Below are 26,022 nucleotides of genomic sequence, written 5' to 3'. Positions count from 1 at the left end.
AAGCCCTGCTGTAGAGTGTTATGAGAGGTAGTAATAGAGGTAGTGTTCTATCAGTAAGCAGTGATTTTTGAACAGGTGTCATTAATTCATGTCATCTCTCAGCCGTGCTTTATTTGCTGTTCCATTACTGAGTAATAACAGAATATCTGTCCCCCATTGGAAACAATTAGAAACAATGGGAGAGCAGTGTCCGTATATTTTCAATATATAATATTATATTGCAAATATATTTTCTTTCCATATGAGCAGTAAGCTCAGAATGTAATTCCTTAACCTTTTTTAATTTCCGCCACAGTGTACTGATTCTTTCACCAGACCTTATATTAGCATCCATAATGCAGACAAGCAGCTAATTTAAGAATCAGCCTGCACAGTCTATCAGTACTAAGTTAATAAACGCAACAGATGTGGCGCCAAACTAACTGAAACATGTCATTTGAGCCAAAGGAAATAGAAAATGACATGAAGAGAAAGGCCTGTGTGGTCTGCGTGATACCGTTTTAGTGAAGGACGAGTCTTTTTCTAGATCCTGGTTTCCTTGATCACATTTTGCTGGTGATATGATAATGAATGACAAGATATGCAGGAATATTATACAAAGTTTACTGGCTAAATCTGCACATTTATACAAAGTCGCTGTTTTAAATATTTCAAAATGGGACCCTCCCTGGCACATCACATATTTTTACATCGAGAAATACTTTAAAGATACTCCCATGTACCCAGTTTCAAGAGGCAAAACAACTCGGGGGTGTAGCCAGCAGTGCCGATCTAAACAGTAGTGGCTCTAAACACAAACGAGTTTTAAATAATAAACTGGGACCAAACCTCTAATATTACTTCCTTAAGACAAGAATGCACTTAATACATTAACACACACCTTTAGAGGTGTTGGTTTAAAGTTCCATTTCTTTTATTGATTAAAACAGTGGCTATATTTAGATCCCTCGTGAATGGACCGAATGAGCTGTTAGGGTGGCTGGGGATTTAGACTACATAAAAGCTCCTTTCACATCGATGGGTAATGAAGGTACCGTTAACCAGGCAGGGACACAAGCCAAGAGCTGGCAACCCTCTGTCTTGAAAAGGAGAAAGCTACCTGCTTTACAACCCTCTCATCTAAGCAGGGGCAAGCCCTGCATATCATGGGGCTCTGTAGACAAGCTCACAGCTCCTCAAGCTGGCTGACCAGTGGAGGAATGGTCCCAACACCACCCCCTCCATGCACTGCAATCTATCCTTTACCACCCACCCTGAGTATGTGGGAGACAGTGTGTGGGAATCGACAGAACTGAGAAAAACAACAGTACAGAGAATAAAGCCATTCCTTCAATTTGCCAGCGCTGTTGCTACTGCGAAAAAAAAGAAAAAAATGCATTTTTAAAGGAATTATATCATTAGTCTCTGTCAATGCTTATTCCATGCTTTCAAAGTGGCATCGAGTTAAAAACATGAACAGAAATAGGAAGAACTGAGTGACAAAAATAGGTCAATACCAGGAATTGAATCTTGTTTTTCTAGGTATAGCATGAATGAGATATTTTCAAGTTGTTCAGTTAATAAATGGTAATCGCAACACAGTATCATTAGTTCTGTTTTTCTAAATGAAAAGCTGTCATTGAGAAATCTCCAGTAGGTCTCTTAATAAGAGAGTGAGGGCTGAGGCTTGCTGCCAAGAGGGCAATCCTTTATTTGATGTTGTGTCTCCAAGACCTCTTACATTAAATAAATAAACAGCAATAGATGGAAAAATCCCAGGAAACAGTAGTGTTTCTGCCGGTATTCCAGGGGGCAGTGGGGTTCAGAGGCCATTTGTTAAATGGCTTGTAGCTAACATCTTCTACATTTTCCTAATAATGAATGTCTTACCTGTTTAATTTTCCTATTATTATGGCTGTATGTTTTTTTCACTGCAAAAAATTGCTTATTCACTGAATTTCACGGTCTAAAACTATGCATTTCAAGATATTTCACGATGTTCCTAAATATTTAATTGCTTACCTGAAAAAAGGTAAAAGCTAAATTAAAGAATATTTTGCTTTTTATGTCCACCTTTTAAAGACATTCTAATTTCACCATGAGTGAATTGCAAACAAAATAAATACATAAATAAATGTAAAAATAACAACAGAAATGTCACATGACATGTCCCCTACTGCTTGTCCCATTCAAGACCCACTCCACTGTTGACATACTTCCAGTCTAACGCAAGTTCATCTCAAAGAACCATCCACAGTACTGGCAGGAGAAGGAAGGGAAGGGAAGTATGTAGTGATTAGGTCATGAGTGTAGGGTGGAGGGAGTACATGACCTTTACCCTCTTATTGCAGTTCAGTTCCTCAGTTTTTTAGCTATTGACAAGATGTTCCTAAGGAACTAATGCCTTCAAATACATTTTTGTACTTTTCGTTAACTTTATATAATTGCTCTCCCTTTATTAACGTGCTGACTTTTTTTTTTTTAAAACAAAATTAAGAGCATACCAATATTAAAAGTTGATATGCTATCTTGTGCATTTTGATGATATCGGTTCTGGCTCCTCAAACAGTGAGAGGTGTGCTGTAGGTCAGTCTACTTTTAGCCAGTCTATCAGAGTGAGGTTGAAGTAATTCTTACCAGGAAGCAAGAGCAACTTTTCATCTAAATTGCTTAAATATCTGCATTTTCCAAATTGAAGTATAGAATACAAGCAAAGAACCAAACAGATGAAAAGGGAGACTGGTGATCGCTAGTGGTTATATGAGGTAATATATATTTTTTAAAATGCTGTTTCAAAAGGTCTCTTGAGTTGTTTCTTACTAGTTCTGAGACTGACACATCAAGAAATATGGCTAAATGACAGAATGGAGTACAAATGTCTGCATTCACTCACTAGGCTTCAAGTAGGCTTTGATCTGAAGTGGCGATGAGGCGGTAGTAGGCAGAATCCTCCATCCCAGTCTGGTAAAGACAAAAGCTGTCAGATTCCACACTAATTACCTGGTCTGAGTCACACTACAGGCCCAATCACTGCCGAGGTGCTGAATGGAGGAGGCTTTGCAGAAAAAGGAAAACAGATAAGCCTATTTAGCTTTATTATTTCGTAGCAAGCAGGTTTATGACTTCCTATTTTTTAAAGTAATGTAAATAAGATGATTAATAAATCACAACTGGGGAAAAAAACATTTGGGGCTAGATTCTCAAAGCTATTTACTTCAAATTGTCATGAACACAATTTTTCTGATGGTAAAAAGGCACCCAATAAAGTCACCACATAAATAAACAACCCTGACATTTAATTTAGGGGCTTTAATTTATCAAGCAGTCTAAATTTGTTTCTTATTCTTTTAAAATTGTTGATGCGTTTTTTTTTTCACTTCCAGACAATAATGTGTGCAAATGTGGAGTAAATAGCTTTGAAAATCTTGTCTTTAAAGCGGTTGCATCTAACAAAATAATTTCATATATCCTACCTGTTGTGCATTTCCTTCCTTATATACTGTTGATCTCAAATGTGCAGTATTGAAAGAAGCACATGCTTTAGTAAACTGGTACTGCACTAACGCTGAACTGACACCAGTCTGTTTTTGTGTTTTCTCAGGTACCTATCAGGGTCAGTGGGTGGGAGGAATGCGGCACGGATATGGTGTCCGGCAGAGCGTCCCGTATGGAATCGCAGCCGTCATCCGCTCTCCGCTCCGAACCTCTATAAACTCCCTGCGCAGTGAGCACAGCAACGGCACGGCGATGCACCCGGATGCTGTGGGGGGAGTAGGGGGGGTGGTGGCGGGCAGCCCAGCAGTCTCCAGGGGGGGCTTCGTCCTCACCATGCACAGCGACGCAGAGCTGCTCAAGAATAAGAAGAAGGGCCTCTTCCGGCGGTCGCTGCTGAGTGGGCTGAAGCTGCGCAAGTCTGAGTCCAAGAGCTCGCTGGCCAGCCAGAGAAGCAAGCAGAGCTCTTTCCGCAGCGAGGCCGGTATGAGTACCGTCAGCTCAGCTGCCAGTGATATCAACTCCACCATCAGTCTGGGGGAGGGAGATGCTGACCTCTCCATCATTGAAGATGACATTGACGCCACCACCACTGAGACCTACATAGGGGAGTGGAAGAACGACAAGAGGTCCGGCTTTGGGCTCAGTCAGCGCTCCGATGGGCTCAAGTACGAGGGAGAGTGGGTCAGCAACAAACGCCACGGCTACGGCTGCACCACCTTCCCTGACGGCACCAAGGAGGAAGGGAAGTACAAGCAGAACATCCTGGTGAGTGGCAAGCGGAAGAACCTCATCCCACTGCGGGTGAGCAAGATCCGGGAGAAGGTGGGCGGTGCCGTGGAGGCTGCCGAGAGGTCGTCGAATGACGCCAAGCAGAAAGCAGAAATCGCTCTATCCAGGTAAGTAAACAGATATCTTTTCTTATGATGATCATCAAATGGAGTAACAAGGGCAAGCTAAAGGATGGAGGGTGTAGCTTTAGCTCAAAGGTTTCCCTCAAATCTAGTTTATAACTAGGCTTGCTACGTTTCGATATTAATCAGTAAAGCTTGTTAAACGTCGAATTCCCAAAAATAATCATTTAGAAATCCTCTCTAATTTGTGTAGTTTTTATACTTGCTGTCTGTCCCGTCTCCATTCCACTCTGAATGGCTGGGGGTCACTGTCAGTCATCTCAGTGGTCCATTAGTACTGTAGTTTCACCCTGTTCTGACAGATCTCGTTGACTTAAGCAGTGCTAGAATGCTCTCATTTGTTTAAATGACTGTCAGTCATCAAGACCTGCACTGACTGTGCACTTTCATGCGCCTACTTTGTAATTTGCGTGTTAAGGTGTAGGTAAGCTTTTTCTATAGGATACGGTGATAGTTACTAGTTTGATTTGAAAATGGGGCGCAAGAGAAAAACACTTAATGAATATTGTGCACAATACCCTGACCGACGGCTGAAGTCTCTGCGGCAGGATGAAGCAGGGGTGGAGCTCAGACTCTGAATAATAAGTGCAAGTTAGTTCTGTTGAACTATGTAATGTGTTATTCTGTGTATATTATTTTTACTTGTAAATGTATGCTATAAATGTATGTGTAATACACTTTTATATGCTGCGTTTTCTACAGTTTATTTGAGAGAATTTTTAAATTTGTGTAGGTTCTTTATCTTTAAAAGGTATAGCTCTGCTGTGACCAAATGTTATTTCAATTAGAATGTTGGTAACCATGGTTTTGTTGCATGTAGAATATGATAAAGGGGTTTCGCTAAATGAGATGTTTTTCAATGGCATAAAAATGTGGCTTTTTTTTAAAGCATAAAGGTCAATTTCACCCATTCTCTGCTTGAATTGAAAAATAATTGGTAAATTCTTTCTAAAATAAATGTTGATATTAATTGTCGATTTGGCAAAAAAATAACAATCGAATAGTAGCAAGCCCATTTATAACATGTGCTTCTTTCAAAATGGCACATTTGAGACATACACTGGGGGAAGTGTTGTAGGGGGACACATTAATGGTCACACCCTGGTGTACTTGATGAACTTGGAAGTTAGACAAGACACTGAGGGTTACATTGAGGTCTTAAGGATGCTTTTAACTTCTGAGTTTTAAAACGTCCCCAGTACATGATGACTGAAATGGAAAATTATATACTAAATAGTTCTAAACAACAAGAATAAATTAGTTAATTTATCCAGGACACTCCATTTCATACCCCTAACGGATTGCTCTTTAAACAGCAGTGGTATTATGGTCTGCCTCTGACTGAAACACCACCATTTGATTCTAAGGTAACAGCATTTTGTGTGTTAAGATATTTCTCAAGTAGCATATGCCTTTATAGTGATGGGATCAGACTCCAAAAGCCAGCCTTGGTGTTGCTTAATTGGAGGTATAAAATAAAATGGTATGTGTTTCTGAACAAAGGGCATAATAAGATGGGAGCTCCCCGGCAGAACCTAATGAAGCTCTGAGAATGCAATTCGCTGACAAAGGGTTAGAGAACAATGCAGCATGTCAGCTGTGGTGCTCCGAAGCCTCAGACAAGGCAAGATTAATAACCGGGTCTCGCTGAAACCTGCCAGCTGTTAGATAGAGTGGCTACCACCTTAATTATGAAGCTGTGGCCCAAGAACAAAACAGCAGCAGCAAGAGCAGTTCCATCGCAACGCTGTGATTATAAATCCCAACAGAACGGAGGAACGCAAACCATTTGGTGGTGATTTTGTGTAGACAGGGCTGTCCCACAGACCATGGTCATATTTATTGAGCACAAACATAATGGCGTTGTCTCTATTCGTGCAGTCTGGATACATCCCTGGTCATCATTATGGCTCTTATAACCAGAAAGATTGGACAGCTCTGGTGTAATGGGGGTTGATACCAACCCCCATTACACCAGATTCAGACCCATAGAGATGAGACGCTATTGAATTAGCTTCACAAATGCCTTCACATCCAACTGAAAACATGCCTGTGCTATTTATACAATCTACACGTGAGGATCCAAATAGGGCCCCAGGACGAGTAATCTTAATTAGATTACAGAGATTTCCTTTAACCTGGTTGGTCAATAGCAGGATTCTAATCGGCAGTAAAGGACCTCGAATGTTATCTTTCAAACTACATTAAATCTCTGTTCAAAATCAATCCGCCGAAAAAAAATGAAAAGATGCATTTTTATCATTTACCCTTTTCCTGCTTGATGAAAGAAAATCTCTGTTCTAGTACACACCTCTAAATGTTGTCTTTCAAATCATGTAGAGTAAAAGGCTGCTTCCTGGGTGCCCTAGGGTGTTCAATCTCTCTATCTATCACAATCATTACTGCGCGCTACTCAGGAAATAACGTCAAACTAATTAGAAGGTGTCAGTATTTATTGCAGGCCCTGCATGCTTCCAGATGTGGTCTAAAAGTCACACAGCCAGACGGGAGCAGTGATTGGAAGTAGGTGTTGTCAGCACCTCAGCTTTGCAGCCTGCCCTGTCTCGGACATTAATGAGATTGTCAAGTGAAGGAGTCAAATTGCAGATCAATACAGCACGCAGGCCCGTTCCCGTAATCAGCAAAACCTGGAATTGAATTCTTCACAGGATCTCTGGATCCAGCTTGACACATTCAGTCAGGAGTGACTTTATATAGTTATAGAAATACTCAAACAAATAAGCAACCAGGCTTATATAGAGGATACACATTGCACACTGATGGAGGATACACATTGCACATTCATGGAGGGCTGCAGTTATTTCACAATCGAGCAAGTGCAATGTATGGAAAAGGAAGTATTTTTAAAACCTAAATTAACCCTTTCATGTATGGCGACCTCATATGGGGACAGATAAAACTCTCTTGTATAAAAACTTGGATGGCATTTTTTCTATTAAACCTGGTTGGCTATGACATCTCACAAGATACTATGTTTAAAACCAGACCTCTTGTCGTTGGCATATTAGACGGACAGTAAAAAAACAAAATAAAATAAGACCTCTCGTCAAAAGAAATGAAAAGATGAATGCTGTTGTTACAGTTAACACTTTTTAGTTCAATTGCACAAAGTGATAGATCTGTTTAAAGTAGTTATATAAATGATTTCACTAGAAAGTGATTACTTGGCACTGCTTCATTGATAATTTATGTGGATTCAACCTGACTGGTGAAGCAATGACATGTGCCAATGCATCAGATATAGTGTTGTACAGTGTGCATGTGCAGAAGGTATTGTAAGAAAGCCTGAGTCATTGTGAAATAGACTGAACGAGAACGGCACATGAGAACAACAATTACATGTGAATTGTTTTAAGCCAATTTGAGTTTTTTTAAGAGATTTTAAAAACACAAACCACACTGTAAATATAAAATAAAAGTCAAGTATACAAGCTTGTGCACTGATGAAGGCTCTCATTTTGAATCAACCGCACTGATGTGAGTTACTGGCATACTTGTTTAAAATAAGTTTTGCTGTTTTGGTTTTGTAATGTGACATAGGGCAAAGAAAATAATATGGAGAAGTCACATTGAGATTCTTTTCTGGGGCTCCCGAGTGGCGCATCCAGTAAAGGCTCTCCACGCGGAGTGCAGGATGTGCCCTATAGCCAGAAGAACCCAAGTTCAAATCCAGTCTATGTCACAGTCGACCGTGACCGGGAGTTCCTAGGGGACAGGTGTCATGGCAAATCTCGCCCCCCCCCGAGTCATGTAACATATTAGCGTACCAGTCACGTGACGATTAAGTTTCGCAATGCGAAGAGAGGATAGGGTAAAACATCTCGGCATTTTACTTATTGAAAGTTACGTTTGCTTTTTTATTGGCATTTATTCGTATTATATATTTTTTTATATATATATATTTATCAATGTTTTTTGTATCATAAATGGTTGTATTTGATTTGATTGCTCTTGTTTTACTATTACGTCTGCGTGTTTTTTTTTACATTTATTCGTATTATTATTATATTTATTTTTAATATTTAACAATGTTTTTTGTATCATAAATGGTTGTATTTTATGATTGCTCTTCGCGTGATTCCATAAGAACTTTTGCAGTAAATATAAAACACATTAAATATTGTTTAATTACATATATATATATTATATACATGTATGCAAATAAATAATAATAATAATAATAATAATAATAATAATAATAATAATAATAATAATAAAGTAGAACAGCTTAAATGATCACAACTGTAACGCAAACGTTATATTAAAATTGTAACTTTTCAAATAAAAACAATGTTTGTAACAAACAATAAGTTCGACGCTTTTTTTTTTTTTTTTAATTGTTGTCAAATGTGGTTACCATTAAGGTTGCGTGTAAGCCTTTTGTGTTTAGATGACTTTGTATAGTTATTTCATACACTGCTATACCAGATGTTTCTTTAAATCCTTGGCTGTTAATGTTGGATTTTTGCGAGCAGCTCGAACAATTATTTATGCTATAGTCGTGATTTTCCTGGGACGTCCATTTCTTTCCATCATTTCAGTTAAATTAGACTTCAAATACTTCTTGATTATTGTGGATTTTTGTATTACGATTTTTTCCCCCACAACGCTCTTTATCGATTCCCCTGCTTGATGAATAGTGTTAATAGTGACTAGCTCAATTAAGACTAACCTTAACTTACATAGACTTTAATTGAAAATGTACCAATAAGTTTGTGATCAACAAATATTGTTATTTACTCCAATAAGGCAGTATGATTAATACAGGTTATACAGTAGCTTCAGTGTATATTGTGAGAAATATTTAGGGAATGTCAAAAATTAAAGGAATGAACAGGTCAAAAGATTTAATCTTTAGCATTATTCATGCATGGTCTTGCACTAAATCTGCAAACAAATTTATCTTAGTTTAACCATATAACTTGTCATTAAAAAATGAAGTAATACACCCTCATTGTATCTGTTGCCACTTCCTACACTGTTTGTCAGATCATTGGGATCATCCAAGAATGGAGCCTGTCATTTCTCAAAGCAGGTCTTCAGATTGGTTGTTGTTCCTTTTTTATCAGTAATAATGTATATGCATTTGTTAAATATGTATGAAGCCAAATTATATCATATGCTATAAAATAAGAATGTTTCTTCCATAACTTCAAACACTCAAAAGTACAAATTTGGAACTAGAAGCAATATGATTGTTAACCACTACATATTGTCCCTGACTTTAGTGTGTATAATTCAGGCTCTTAACTAATGAAGCATACAGGATGTCAGATTTGTGTAAATGCTAGAGTAGAAGTCAATGTAGATCCGAGTTGTCCAGTCTTAGTGCTGGGGAACCCTTGACAGAGCACTGCATGGCGAGCAGAAATCTGAACTCAATCATTTTAGTGAGTTGTGTATCAGGTGTAGTAGTCCGAACCAGAAAGACATTCACAAAAAAGGCAGAACAGGTTGAAAAATGTAACAAACTTTATTTTCTGTATTCTTCACAATAAAACAAGGACATGCTCAGATTGCATATTTCCACTGTAACGTGCTATCCAGGACTTAATGCGTAAGCATTAGTGAAAAAAAAAACAAAAAAAAGCTTTGGTAAAAAGCCCCCTCACCACGTCAAGGTCCTGACCTATGGAGTGGGGTGTTAGTAGTAGGTTTAACAGAACTTTAAAATGCCTTCTCACAAAATACACAAAAAAAGAAGGACTTTAAAAAGGCTGCCTGTCTAAAAATGACATTACCAATTTATAGTGACATGTGTTATCAGTAAATCATACGGACATTTCATACTCTTTAACTTTTATAGTATGTCATTGTCTAATATCAGTAAATAGGAATGGAAATCGAATTTGAAATTGAAGCATTAATGTCTGAAACATGTACACGTAAAATGTGAAGTTGTTTATTACTTCAGAATTACATCTACTGTACTTTTATATCATGTTACACCCACATTATTTGGCACAATTTCACTTCAATACAGTGAATCAGCCCCTCCCCAGCTGGTTCAATATAACTACATTAAACAAGGTGGGTGTTAGAACTGACATCCAGTTTACTTTTGATATCTCTGCCCTGGAAATACTCAAGTCAGACAATAATTCAGTAGCTCAGAAACTAAGACTACCATACCAATTAAAAATGAAAGTGCAAAAGCATCTGCAATATTTCTCCAAATAAAAAGGTATCAATACAGAATCAGGGTCTGCTGAAAAAAATAAATTCTTCAAAATAAGTAGTTTGTGTGCTCATGAAAAATAAACACTGAAGACAATGAGCCTTATTAACAATACAATACCTCCCGCATTTCACCATCAGCTCCAGTGCAATCCTGTATGGCCTCCACATGACAGAAATGTAACTCTGGGAGGGGGGTTCTCTCACAGCTTGGGAAAGGAGTAAGAGACCCATCTACAAAACAAGAAAAAAGATCACGCATTTGCTTTTAATCATAACATAACTTACCTGGATCTCCACCCATGCAGAGTGTGAGGCTGTTTGCGATGGTAAACAGTCCACAGTCACTAGATCCCTGCTGCTGCTGTACATGTGGCCACCCGATCCAAACTGTCTTTCCACTGTACTGCAGCAGTGATACGACCTGGGAACGGAAATCATGCTTATTATTAATTCCCAAAGACTCAAACACATTTAAGGTACCTTCTTCACAGCCTATGTTAGTTACCGTGACCCAGTGATTGCCAGACACATTGAGAATCTGTACAAATCCCTGAGCCGGTGAGCTGAAGGAAGTCAGCTGTGTCAGGCTGGTGACAGCATACAAACCTCCCACCTGTGGGTACTGTCTACGTAGCAGAGCTTGGCTGTGGTCCATCACCTCATCACCCCTCCACGTGTGTTGTCCAACACAATAAAACAAATAACTCCTAACTCTGGGGCTCCTCCCCCCCCCCCCCCTCTTGTCCACACACCCATGAGCTGAAATGTCCTGCGTGAACTTCATTGAGAATGGCAGTCTTCTCCTCTCCATCGGTCACAACCCTACGGAGATACTCTCCATTCTTCTCAGGGACATAAAGGTAGTTACCTGACAGATAAAACAAAAGGAAAGATAATATTACAGTAAATACTTCAATGAGTGGAGGTTTTTAAATGAATGACCTAAAACCTATTCAAAAGAATTAGAAAAGCATTTATTATGATGCAGCCCTAAAGACCTGACACTACTGACATGTTGTGGAAAACTGTCCCTGCCTATTATAATGGTCATTTCTTACACTCCTAAGTTACATAATTTATATATATATATATATATATATATATATATATATATATATATATATATATATACACACAGACGTGCTCAAATTTGTTGGTACCCCTCCACAAAAAACGAAGAATGCACAATTTTCTCTGATATAACTTGAAACTGACAAAAGTAATTGGCATCCACCATTGTTTATTCCATATTTAATAGAAATCAGACTTTGCTTTTGATTTTTTATTCAACATAATATTGTAAATAATAAAACAAATTAAAATGGCATGGACAAAAATGATGGGACCGCTAACCTAATATTTTGTTGCACAACCTTTAGAGGCAATCACTGCAATCAAACGTTTTCTGTAGCTCTCAATGAGACTTCTGCACCTGTTAACAAGTAGTTTGGCCCACTCTTCCTGAGCAAACTGCTCCAGCTGTCTCAGGTTTGATGGGTGCCTTCTCCAGACTGCAAGTTTCAGCTCTTTCCATAGATGTTCGATAGGATTCAGATCAGGACTCATAGAAGGCCACTTCAGAATAGTCCAATGTTTTGTTCTTATCCATTCTTGGGTGCTTTTAGCTGTGTGTTTTGGGTCATTATCCTGTTGGAGGACCCATGACCTGCGACTGAGACAGAGCTTTCTGACACAGGGCAGTACGTTTCGCTCCAGAATGCCTTGATAGTCTTGAGATTTCATTGTGCCCTGCACAGATTCAAGGCACCCTGTGCCAGGCGCAGCAAAGCAGCCCCAAAACATAACCGAGCCTCCTCCATGTTTCACTGTAGGTATGGTGTTCTTTTCTTTGAAAGCTTCATTTTTTCGTCTGTGAACATAGAGCTGATGTGACTTGCCAAAAAGCTCCAGTTTTGACTCATCTGTCCAAAGGACATTCTCCCAGAAGGATTGTGGCTTGTCAATATGCATTTTAGCAAATTCCAGTCTGGCTTTTTTATGTTTTTCTTTCAAAAGTGGAGTCCTCCTGGGTCTTCTTCCATGGAGCCCACTTTTGCTCAAAAAGCTACGGATGGTGCGATCAGAAACTGACGTACCTTCACCTTGGAGTTCAGCTTGTATCTCTTTGGCAGTTATACTTGGTTCTTTTTCTACCATTCGCACTATCCTTCTGTTCAATCTGGGGTCGATTTTCCTCTTGCGGCCGTGCCCAGGGAGGTTGGCTACAGTTCCATGGACCTTAAACTTCTTAATAATATTTGCAACTGTTGTCACAGGAACATCGAGCTGCTTGGAGATGGTCTTGTAGCCTTTACCTTTACCATGATTGTCTATTATTTTCTTTCTGATCTCCTCAGACAACTCTCTCTTTTGCTTTCTCTCGTCCATGTTCAGTGTGGTGCACACAATGATACCAAACAGGACAGTGACTACTTTTCTCCATTTAAATAGGCTGAATGACTGATTACAAGATTAGAGACATGTATGATACTAATTAAATAAACTAATTAGTTTGAAATATCACTATAATCCAATTATTTATTATCTTTTCTAAGGGGTACCAACAAATGTGTCCAGGCCATTTTAGAATATTTTTGTAGAATAAGCAATAATTCATCTCTTTTCACAGCTGCTTTGCTTTATTCTATGACATACCAAAGGCATGCAAGTATACATGATAAAATAGCTTTTAATTTCATCACTTTTCAGGAGGAATGAAGCATTATTTCAATGAGCTGTAAGGGTACCAACAAATTTGAGCATGTCTGTATATATATATATATATATATATATATATATATATATATATATATATATATATATATATATATATTCTTTCTTCTTTAATACAAATTCTGTTTTCTGGTACTAAAATTTCTGCTATTAGTTATTTAAAAATTCCAAATATCTTATGTGTGTGTGTGTATATATTGTAGCGACTTGCCGTCGCTATGAGACTTATTTTAAAATAAGTAATAAAGAAACGGTTCCAGAAGCCATGTTAAGGATAATAAAACAGCCAGTCGTTTATTTCTTTTGTTTTGTTAACACAGTTATACAGGACTTTGTCGGCCCAGCCCCACGCCAAAATAATAAACCCTACTAGTGTCTATGCCTACCCACTTCACTTTCACAGCAACAGCGGATACCTCTCACACACAACAGGGGTATTCAGTATATCAGCGTAATCGGCTATCTATCTAAACTGGCGGATTCGTCTTTAACAATAACAGGTTTTCGATCACCCTCCGCTCCGTCTAAATCCACCCAAAAAGTCTCTCCGAGCCTGCTGACGTCAGCTCCCATCGTCCTCATCCCTCAGGGCTAAACCAACCCTCGAAGACGAGGAGGAGAGAGAGGGGGGGGGGGGGGATGGCTAATTCCCTGTAACAAAAGAACTTCCTCAATTAACTTCCATAAACAATGACACAGCCTCCCTATACACCCACACACTCACCCCCTAAACTACGGTCCCCAAACGACCTTCCCACCCTGCATTCACACCCTTATACCCTCCCCGTATACATTCTCTTAATGGCGTGGTCGGGCACACAACGCAGGGAATGAACAGATAACAACACATTTAAAATACTGCATCCCGGCGACTCTAGTCCAGCTCTCGCAAAAGCCAGGATCGCTACACTGCCCCCCCCTCAGTCCCTCGTCCCCGAGGGAGGACGAAATGTCTATAGCGATCTGGCAATCGCCGCTGCCGGGAGGGGCGCGCGGAGGGAAATGAGGGGGCACCCGGGACAGCGTCTTGCTCCCCTTGGTCGTGAGATTGGACCCCCCTGGCTTGTGAATCCAGTCCATGGGGCAAATGAGGGGGACTCTCCGGGAATAGGGCTGGTGGTGAAGGGCGAGAGGCAGGGGGCACAGGACCAGGGGGCAGCTACGGTGGCAAAACCGGCAACAAACCGCCGGTAGTAAGAGGCAAGGCCGAGGAAGGCCCGCAGCTGGCGCAAATTGGCTGGTGGGGGCCAGTCTCGCACAGCGGCGACCTTGTCCGCTTCAGTGGAGATGCCAGCGGCGCTGACCTGGTGGCCCAGGAAGGACACTTCCCGGCGGAGCAGCCGGCACTTCTCTGGGTGCAGTTTAAGACCCGCCCGCCGTAGCCGTGTCAGCACTTCCCTCAGAGCTGCCAAGGCTTCCTCAAAGTCCTTTCCGTGAACCAGGAGGTCATCAAGATAGACAAGGCACCGGGTTGGTGGTACCCCAGACAGCACCCTCTCCATGAGCCTCTCGAAAGTCGCGGGCACGTTGCAGAGGCCGAAGGGCATGGCGCGGAACTGCCACAACCCCCGGCCAGTGGAGAAGGCCGTCTTGGGACGCGCTTCAGGGGCCAAGGCCACCTGCCAGTAGCCGCTCTTGAGGTCGAGGGAGGAGAACCAGGAGGAGCCGGCAACCAGATCCAGGGACTCGTCTATCCGAGGCAGCGGGTAGGAGTCCTTGAGCGTGACATCGTTCAGCCACCGGTAATCTATGCAGAACCTCCACGTCCCATCTTTCTTTGGAACTAAGACCACGGGCGAGGCCCAAGGGCTGCCAGACGGCTCAATGATGCCACCTGTTCTCATCTCCTCCAGGGCTTGGTCAGCGGCAGCTTGGCGGGCCGGTGGGATCCGGCGGGGTCGTTGCTTGATGGGGCGTGCATCCCCCGTATCAATGTGATGCTGGACGACGTGGGTCCTTCCAGCGCCGGCAGGGGCAGTGGCAAAACTGGCGGAATTCCTGTAGCAAAACCCACAGTCTTTGCCGTTGCCCTTCCTCCAGGCCTTCACAATCCGCAGTCCACACTTGCCGGGCAATGGTGATGGCAGCTTCCTCAGCAGCGGGTAGGCTCTCTGGGGGCCGCACTGGGGACAGGACCTGGGCACGCTGGGCTAGCGCACTGGGGTCCCCAGGCAGTGGTTTTCAGGCCTGGAGTGGAATGACCGGCCCTTCACCAAACTGTACAGAGCTGGTCTGGAAGTTGAGCAGCCCGCCGGCAAACTGGAGGAAATCCAGCCCCAGAATGAAAGGTTCCTGGATCTCAGCCACCCACACCACGTGAAAGAAGGTGCGACCGCCCACGTCGATGCGCATCCGGGTACAGCCTTTCATGGCAGCCTGTTCACCACTGGCTGTGGTCAGAGCTGCTTTTGCTGGTTCCAAGCTCACGCCCTCTTGGAGCAGGTCGGGGTGTGCCAGGGTGACGGTGGACCCAGTATCCAGCAGGGCATAGCAGGGGGCGCCGTCCACTCGTAGCGCCACGTAGCAGTCATTGCGCCCGAGGTGGCCTGGTGTCAGTTGAGCCGTGGGCCGGCAGGGGCGGATGCTGTTGACCTTGGGGGTGGCGTGGTCAGGGGCAGTGGGTAGAGGTTGGTGTTTAGTGCGGCGAGAGGACGATGGAAGGGGCATTGCAGGGTGCAGAGAAGAGGGTGACGAAGTGGATGAGGAAGAGCATGGGACGTTATTTGGGGCCGGTGGTGTCCCTTCTACATCGGTCCCATGTCGTTTCCCGGCTGTAGAGAAGGAGAGGTAGGAGAGAGGGTGCCGCAGTTGTGCCGGAGGTGTCCCCGCTGTCCACACCGCCGGCAGATGCGGGTCTCAGGCTTCCCGGGTAGGCTCTGATCGTTCCTGGCATCTGGTGGCGGCTCCAGCTCCATGGAGCGCATTGGGGTGCTTTGGATGCGGCGGGTGCTGGCCCGAGGAGGATGTTTGGCAGTGCTGGGGAGTGGTGACTGTTCCCCCAGGACGACTTCAGCTAGCTTGGCACGGGCGAGGGCAGCATCGAGGGTCTGGGGTGTATCGAGGCGGACCTGGTTGCGTACAGCGCTGGGGGTGAGCCCATGGAGGAAGGCATCAGTGGCAAGCTCTTCCTGTATGGCTGTGGGGAACTCAGGGTAAGCTTGGCGGGCCAGGTAGCGGACATTGGCGGCGAACTGGCCCAATGGCTCTCCGGGGCGGCGGAAGCGGTCTTTAAGCTGCTGGCGCAGGGTGAGGGGGTTTTCAGTCCCGTCAAACCGACAGTCCAGGGCCTGGACAACAGCCTCATAACTGCGCCTTTCCGGTTTACTAACCTCCAGCAAGGTGTGGAGGGCCTCGCCTTCTAGGGCCGCGATGAGTCTATCAGCTTTACGCTTTGCATCCCAGCCATTAATCTCAGCCACGAGTTCAAATTTAGTCCGATAGGCCTCCCAGGACGCTTTCCCATCAAACCCTCCAATTTTCAATTCTTTCTGGCCCTGGGCCTTGTCTGTTTGTGCCTGCACTGTCTCCTTTTGCGCTACGGCCTGGTCAGGGGAATGTAGGGACGGCGCCTGAGCCATCGCAGGTTGCACATTATAACAGTCTTCCCCCCTACCGCTATCGGAGCGGTGCTCATACCGGAGCCTATCTAATCTTTTCCCCAATACAGTCATACATTCATTAACAGTCTCGTGACACACAGGCTGGGCTTTAATTATTGGCAGCACAGTGCTTAATTCTTCTAGGCTCAGTTCTTTAATAAGGTGTAACATCTGTGCTGCAGGCTTACCCGTATCTCCGCTTCCGGTGTAGGCCGCGTTGTCCTGGTCGCCTTGTGTCTCCAAATGGCCGACCTGCCCCCCTACGTCCGGTTGCGTGCACGTGGCATGCGCAGGTCTAGCTGCTGCACCTGCAGCGTTCTCCTCCCACGTGGCGTATTCCCGTCTCCACAACTCCACCACGTCCTGCATCAGACCCCTCTTTTCCAATTCCTGTCTCACTGTGGCTTTCCTCTGTAGCTCGTCCAGTGTCTTTTGGACGCTTTTCCCCTCCGGGAGGATCCTTGGAATAGCCCCCAGCCGTTGCTCATCTGTCCTAGTCGGTGGCGATGTCATTTTTTTTTTTTTTTTTTTAGCGATTGGGTTCTAATCCCTTTATTCTGACACCAGTGTAGCGACTTGCCGTCGCTATGAGACTTATTTTAAAATAAGTAATAAAGAAACGGTTCCAGAAGCCATGTTAAGGATAATAAAACAGCCAGTCGTTTATTTCTTTTGTTTTGTTAACACAGTTATACAGGACTTTGTCGGCCCAGCCCCACGCCAAAATAATAAACCCTACTAGTGTCTATGCCTACCCACTTCACTTTCACAGCAACAGCGGATACCTCTCACACACAACAGGGGTATTCAGTATATCAGCGTAATCGGCTATCTATCTAAACTGGCGAATTCGTCTTTAACAATAACAGGTTTTCGATCACCCTCCGCTCCGTCTAAATCCACCCAAAAAGTCTCTCCGAGCCTGCTGACGTCAGCTCCCATCGTCCTCATCCCTCAGGGCTAAACCAACCCTCAAAGACGAGGAGGAGAGAGGGGGGGGGGGGATGGCTAATTCCCTGTAACAAAAGAACTTCCTCAATTAACTTCCATAAACAATGACACAGCCTCCCTATACACCCACACACTCACCCCCTAAACTACGGTCCCCAAACGACCTTCCCACCCTGCATTCACACCCTTATACCCTCCCCGTATACATTCTCTTAATGGCGTGGTCGGGCACACAACGCAGGGAATGAACAGATAACAACGCATTTACAATACTGCATCCCAGCGACTCTAGTCCAGCTCTCGCAAAAGCCAGGATCGCTACAATATATATATATATACACACATACACATACACACACACACACACGTTTATCATTTATTTAAATGTCTATGTACTATGTGCGTCTTCAAAATACAAAAATACAGGACGGCTTCAATAATGTATTAATATTAATTTTCGATATTTATTTATTTATTTATTTACCTTTCAAAACGAATGTACTGGCTTTCTTTCTGATACCCCTCTTCTGTTCTTTGGTGGTTTTTTCAGGATACTCAGTAGCGATGTACTGAGTGATCCATATCAATTGATAAATGTAGTTTTCTGAGTAGTTTAATAAATGTGTACTGTAAAAAGATAAATTATTTCATCACAATTGTATGACAGCGTCAATGAACTCCAACTGTCTGTCTCAAGACCAGTGGAGCAAAAGCAGTGACGCGCATAGCAACAGAACGCTGACATGTCACATGACGCAGGGGGGCGAAATTTGCCATGACAGCGGCGCACAACTGGCTCCTAGGGGGCGGCGCACAACTGGCTGAGCGCTGCCTGGGTCGGGAGGGCTTAGGTCGGCAGGGGAATCGACGGCTCACCGCGCATCAGCGACCCCTGTGGCCGATAGGGCACCTGTGGAGCTGCCAGATCTGTGTTGTCCTCCTTCACTACAGGTCTGGTGGCATCGCTGTGGATCCGTAGTGCGAAAAATGACGGCTTGACAGGAGCACGTTTCGGAGGACGCGTGCGCCAGTCCCGAGTCGGGGGGGGGGGGGGGGGGGGTTTGCAAGCGGTGAGCCGAGGATACAGATAATAATTGGGCATACTAAATTGGGGAGAAAACGTGGTTAAAAAAATTGGCGACTAAATTTATAAAAAAAAAAAAAAATAGATTGTTTTCTGTTGGTTCACAGGATCTGTAAATGCCTGTGTCGGAGGTGGTAGAACTGTGGCACGCACTGTGACCTCAATAACTCAGCTCCTTACAGACCACAGAAGAAACTGTAGGTCATCTTTAAAGTGGTAGCTAGAAGTAAACATGTCTAAGTAATTATCTTAATAACAGCATTATGGTATCTAGTGTTTAGTGCTGGCCACAACCCACACCATCCTGACTGCCTTGTGCTTATTACAGTTAACCAAATACTACAACTTTCTTTTGGCAGCCTTTTGTGATTTTTTGGGATAATTTTAGAATTATTAGAAAAAACAAACAAAACAAAAAAAAAAGCATTTTTTGCAAGACACATCATTTTTTAAAAAAAGAAAAAAGGTCCCATGAGGATTCTTTTTTTTTTTTTTTTTTTTTTTACATAAGGTTTGGTATCGCTTTTGTATTTTATAAATGTAAATATTCTGGCATGTATTCTGAATGTCAAAATAATCCTTTTAGCGTCCATTTTGTGTAGAGAATGTATCATACTGAAGTTGTAGAGTATATAAGCATATATAGCACTCACTTATTTCAATTTGACTTGAGACAGTTTGGAAGGACATACAGTACCATGAAGACCATTGTCTGGTTTGATTTTTTTTTTTACAGTATAAATGTCTGCGCATGAGAGTCTTTGTTTTGCACCAAGGGATATTTTCAGTGACATATGGAAGCCTTGGGGCTATCTGTCTCCACTGTGCCCGTGCAATGTGACCTCAGAGACTGGCATGTTTACCCACTGATGATGACAGCACACTTCAGTGTAAAAACAGTGATTTGACAAGGACACAACTAAAAGTTTTTTTTGTTTGTTTTTATGAATTGAAAATGTAATCTAAATTGGAAGTTATTATTTATTTATTTAGCAGACGCCTTTATCCAAGGCGACTTATAGAGACTAGGGTGTGTGAACTATGCATCAGCTGCAGAGTCACTTACAACTACATCTCACCCGAAAGACGGAGCACAAGGAGGTTAAGTGACTTGCTCAGGGTCACACAATGAGTCAGTGGCTGGGATTTAAACTGGGGACCTCCTGGTTACAAGCCCTTTTTTTTAACCACTGGACCACACAGCCTCCTAAGTTGGTATACTTTCTCAAAATTGCAGTTGTAAGTTTGTTGCAGGGTTGTAAAAGGGGGATGAGTGAAAATTGAACTTTTTGGGGATCAAGTGCAAAGACGAATGCAAATTTTATTTGAAAATTGTGAGTCATCTAAAAATCATGGATTATCTAAAGTACTGGTTGCTGTAGTGAGAAAGGCATTCGTTTAAGTGAATGTCTTCATCATTGTTAATTTGTAATTACTGTAAAAAAAAGAAATAGTTAAATAAAGAGACTGAGATGTATCTTTAATTATTGATAGCTATCCTTATAGTAGCTACAAAATATTATACAAACTGTGATATAGAAAAAGGGTTATTTGAGGCGTCATAATTACAACTACAGAGACTTTATGACTGTATAAGTATTTTTAAAAAATATAGTATAGCATGCTTTAATATATAAGTTTATTTTCACACCATTAAAATCAGAGCGACCAGAAAGTGGGTGGAGATCAGCTTGTATTGTAAAGAACCCCATATGAAAATGTCTGCGTCCTGGATGAGAGGAAAATTCACTTCCAATCGGCATTTTAAACAGTGCGGAAGTTAATTGCCATTGATTGGTACTCAATTGTAAAGGTGAGGGAAGGGCAGCTTTTCTTTTTTTTTAATCAACACATTAATAATCTGATCTATTATAATATAATTTGATTTATTTAATACCTGCCGTCAAATGCTTCTTAACAATAATTACGCAGAAAAAAAAATTCAGCCCACCCCTGTGGTGCTGTACCGGGCCTTCACTGTTTTCTGTGTAGCAAATCCAAGCCGGAGGTGAAATCAGATAATCTCTGCAGCACGCACTGAACAACACGCAATCGCATGCAGAAAAAGAGCTGGAGAGAAAGGGGCACAATTAGCATGAAGTGATTGGGAAGGGCGAGAAGTAATATGAGAACACAGATTGAACCTGTAGAGGCTACACACAAAAGAGAGGGACAGGAAAGAGCTTGATGGTTTGTCATTTAGTGCCAAAACACTGCCACAAACTCAGCCAGGGTGAAAAGGAGGCTGTGGAAATGATGTTGATAGCAGAGTGAAAGAGAGGGAGAGGGAGAGGGAGAGGGAAAGAAAGGGACAGGGAGCAGGAGAGGGAGAGTGAAAGAGAGGGAGAGGGAGAGGGAGAGGGAGAGGGAAAGTGAGAGGGACAGGGAGAGTGAGAGAGAGAAAGAGAGGGAGAGGGTGAGGGAGAGTGAAAGAGACAGTGAGAGGGAGGGAGTGAAAGAGAAAGAGATAAAGAGAGGGAGAGGGACAAGGGAAAGAGAAAGAGAGGGAGAGGGAGAGGGAGAGTGAAAGAAAAAGAGAGAGGAAGAGAAAGAGGGAGAGGGACAGGGAGAGTGTAAGAGAGAAAGAGAGGGAAAGGGAGAGGGAGAGAGAGTAAAGAGAGAGAGAGGGAGAGGGAGAGGCTGATGTAATGGAATAATTAGTGATTGCCTGTACTGTAGCTCATCAATTATTTTTCTGTCCAGAATCCACAGCTTGTTATAAATAGAAATTGAAAAATCATTGTGACTAAACTCGGATAATAAGCAAGGACCTGGCAATTGATTTAATATGTAACAGGACCAGGGGTTTGTATTAAATAGCACTTCTGTTTTGATTACCAGTGTTGATCTTGAGCGTTCACATAAAGAAAAGTGCCTCCATGTTAATAAATATTCAAAAGTATGGTTCCTTTAAAAAATGTAATTTGTTTTATATGTACTGTCTCCCTGAATCCACATCCCATATTAAAAAATAAACCTCCATATCTCATTGTATTTCTTAGGTTCCCCTGCTCATAGATCTGTTAATAGTCACTGGGCATTTGGATGTTTTGGATGAACGATTTGGTTACAAATCTGTCAAATAAGACATTCAGAAGAAACCTCACAATATTTCATAAAAGCAAGTGCGCTGGCTGGTGTGAACAAACTGGGGGGCTAACAAGGCCTGCTTTCTGGTTAAATATAGTGCACAGAAGAGTAATGAACAGCCCCCCTAATGCAATAAAACAGAAAACTGTTTATTTTATCAACATGCTTGGATACTTATTGAATGTGCGTTGTTTTTATTTTTTATACTGGAACAAAAGCTCAATGAATCCAACCCCTAAATCAATTTTCAAATTAAAATTGTATTACACTGAATATATAAATAATTCAGCTTCACACCCACATTCATAGATGATGAGCATGGTTATATTTTATTCATTCTTGTCAGAAAGTCGAAATGTTTGTGCCTATAATGTGAAAGCAGACTCAGATAAGATTCATGTTTTAGAGAAGACCCCTGTGATTTCCATTCCAAGCCATACAATGCTTTTAATGTAGTCAGACCTGCTTATAACAAATATCAGCTGTATAGACAATTCTAAGATATTTAACAAAGCAAATTTACCAGGGTCATACAAAAAAAGAAAAACCTGCCATATATAGTGCACACCTGTGATGTAAATGTAATCCCTGACATCTGTCATTTAGAAAAGGTGTATCGCCCTGAAATCAGTTTCATTCACTGATAATTTGCTTAATTAGCTGTTAAACAGTTGTAGATTTCACGTTAGCTATAACATTTTATAAGTAGCTTTAACTCTGCAACTGTTTAAGAGCTAAAAACAATTAAAACGGTCTAATTAAGCAAATGATCATTTCAATTAAGAGTCTAGTTAAGTAATTGAGAACTCAGTTGGAATGAAAATCAGCAGACAGGGTCCCCAGGACGTGGTTGAAAACCACTGGGCTAGATATAGGGTGACCAGATTTTCAGCTCAAAACCAGGACACATTGTTAAATAATTGATAAGACTAATTAAACTATTTAAATATAGGCTATTTTAATGGTAATATAAATAGCCATTGCTCACTTAGTATTATCTTTTTTTTTTTTTTTTGTAAGCAGCTATCTAATTTCAGTACACTCCTGGGTGTATTATTTGTGGCTAATTAGTTTAGTAGCCATATTGTGGTATACGTATGGCTTACTTTTATATTGAGTTTATTATTATTATTATTATTATTATTATTATTATTATTATTAATAATAATAATAATAATAATAATAATAATAATAATAATAATAATAATAATACATTAAATCATTAAAATACAGTTACATTTTGGCATTTTTCTTTCTTTCTTTACTCACTGTGTCAGGCTCTATTTATTGACATTGTTGATGTGGTTTAACCTGGTGGATTTGAATACTTGCAACCTCACTGCTCTGTCTGGGCTAAATGGCAGCAGAACTGAACAGCTACAAAATTACTGTATTACACACAATTGTTGATTCATATTGAATAGAACCTAAATGAAAACGCTGCAGGTGAAATAAACTTAAAGAGGTTGTTTACATTATTTTGACAAAAGGTATTTAGGGTGTCTCACGCTACATGAAGTGGCTGAAAACCGGGACTTTTTAAAGATTTTGAGCAAAATGTCAGGACACCGGGACCTTTGATGGAAAGACTGTCCCGGCTAAACCAGGAGGTCTGGTCACCCTAGCTAGACAGCAGAGTTTAATAAGTAGAGGACGAGGAATTTTGGTTTACAAGAGTTTGCATATTCACAGCTGTACAGATGATTGAGTTATCCTAACTTATAATCTTAAAGCGGATGTGCTATTCTGGAGAACAGACTTTGCTGCAGATAAAGGGTAAAGCTTGGGTTACCAGAGGACTCCATGTACACTAGGACAGTCTGGGACTTTTCAACTCACACCCCAATGCATTCTGGTAAGTGTAGCCCTGTGGTAAAAGCAACCCGAGAGAGATCAAATGTACCAGAATGCATTGCGATGCGAGTTGAAAGGCCTGAACTGGCCCAAACTGGCCCAGTGTATATGGAGTAATATGGTAACCCTAAAGTGTCAGTAAACATTTCCCTCCAGAACAATTTAAACACCTTGCAGGCTTATTCTGTATAACCAAGTTCCAGGAAGCAGCTGTAGTTTAAACTTACTAAATCTACAGCAAAGTATTTAAAACAAAGCCCCACTTTCTGCTAAAAGCTACAAAAAAATAAGATGAACAAAAAAAGGGGTGCATCATTTCTTACCTGTTTAATATCCTATCATGTGTGTTCTCTGCCATTCTTAAGTGTTGATTGTGCCCAGGTCATTGTTTACCATGTTAAACATACCAGCAAAACTATCTCATTTCAACCACTGAGAAACTACCACTCGGGATGTGCAGCTGTAATTTCACGCCCCCCGGAAACTGGTATTTCATTTAGAGATTTTCCATTTACAAACTCACAATTTCCACAGTTCACTTATAAAAGTTAACCATAGGAACTACGTAGCAAAGTGTAATAAGGCATAGTAAAAGCATGGTAAAGCGTAGCATTGGAAAGAATAGCGAGGTAGGTTAAAGCAAATGAATAAAAATGAACAGACATAATAATAGAGAAAAATAGAGAGAAGACACAAAATAAAATAACAAACATGTAAGAAATGAAATATACCAAACATGTCAATGGTATTAAGTATACCAAAGCCTTGGTTAGCACTCATTTAAAAGGTTAACAACATACTTTAATTGGAGAGCTCAGCCACTGGTAAGAAGGGTGCAATCCGCTGATTGCTTATGTATGTGTTTGTTATCGAAGGACACATGTCTGTTGATGATAGCAAGTATAAAAGAATGCGATGCTGAATACAGAAGCTGTGTCAATTCCCAGTTGACTGGAGCCCAATAATAATACCATTTAAAATATAAACACATAAAGGAGCTCAAAATACAAGCCTGGGGTTTTTCAAAAGATCGCCCCCGTCTCTAATTATTTACTCAAAGGGACTGTGCCATTAATCTAAATGGTGTTTTGCACACAGATAATACAGGGTTATTCAAGTGAGCACATCAAACGAGATGCCCAGGGCATAGAGCACTGTCAGGAAAGGGCCCCCCTGTGCCTGGCCAGCCCACTGTATCCGGCTCATTAGCAAGGCAACGTGGGGAACATGCAGCGCCCTGGGGTGTAGTCATAGACACTGTTCTTACAGTAGGAGGGGAGGGCAGCAAAATACAGCCTTGCTTAATAAATGTAGTGACATTGTAATTTTGTATAGCTTGCTGGGGTGTGTGTGTGTGTGTATGTGTGTGTGTGTGTGTGTGTGTGTGTGTGTGTGTGTGTGTGTGTGTTGGGGGGGGGGGGGGCTTCTGTTTGTACTGAGTTTTATGAAGTCTTTCAGACAATTTTGTAATTTGCACTGTGTTTTGAAACAGTAACCTTATCGGTCTTGAATTGCCATACTGTAACATGCCATACTGTAACACGCCACAGTGTTATTGGTGCCTCTGTCGCTTTATTCTGGCTGCTATTTAAAGGACTTTACTCAGAGGAATTGCACATATAGAGGATACACGATGGTTCAAAGTGGGTTATGTTAAAATAATGAATGAGTGAGGGAAGACCTAACCGCTGCATGCTGAGTTGTTTATATCTTTACTCACAAGTTTTCTGTTCCCACACGTAGTTAAACACTTTATGATAAATCAAATTAAGGAAATGATTGTTGGTTTACAGATTAAAAATTGCCATTGCCCTTCCCCCGTAGCTTTCCTGATCTTTACAATCTTTCTGAGTGATTTTGAGTTTTGTTGCTCTAATCTCAAACTTTATACTGCTTTTCTCTGTATCTGATATAGACTTAGTGGGACTAGCAGAGTTGAAAGTTCACCAAACAATGGGGATCAATTGAACTAAAAGCAAGGCATTGCTTCATTATTTTATCTCAAACTACACATTGTGCAGTGAATGATTCCATCCCTGTTGCCTGTACTAATTCTGACCCCAATGAACTTCCATGTTCTCTGTCGATATCCATTATGTGGTCTCTGTGGTATCATTATATCGTC

The 26,022-nt window shown here is 41.6% G+C and overlaps 1 protein-coding gene across 1 annotated transcript in view; it reads left to right on the top strand.

Annotated features, from left to right (window-relative positions):
• The window catches only part of LOC117424025 (junctophilin-3-like), a 71,522-nt gene that overhangs the window by 11,776 nt on the left and 33,724 nt on the right, over positions 1-26,022 (top strand). Inside the window, exon 2 of the mRNA XM_034040038.3 lies at positions 3,581-4,370. Within this exon, the coding sequence (XP_033895929.1) occupies positions 3,581-4,370 (790 nt within the window). The remainder of the gene's footprint in view (positions 1-3,580; positions 4,371-26,022) is intronic.

This window comes from Acipenser ruthenus, chromosome 19 (genome assembly GCF_902713425.1).
Source record: "Acipenser ruthenus chromosome 19, fAciRut3.2 maternal haplotype, whole genome shotgun sequence".
Taxonomy (NCBI): domain Eukaryota; kingdom Metazoa; phylum Chordata; class Actinopteri; order Acipenseriformes; family Acipenseridae; genus Acipenser; species Acipenser ruthenus.
The sequence above is the reverse complement of the archived record's forward strand: the minus strand, read 5'-3'. Positions and strand labels throughout refer to the sequence as shown.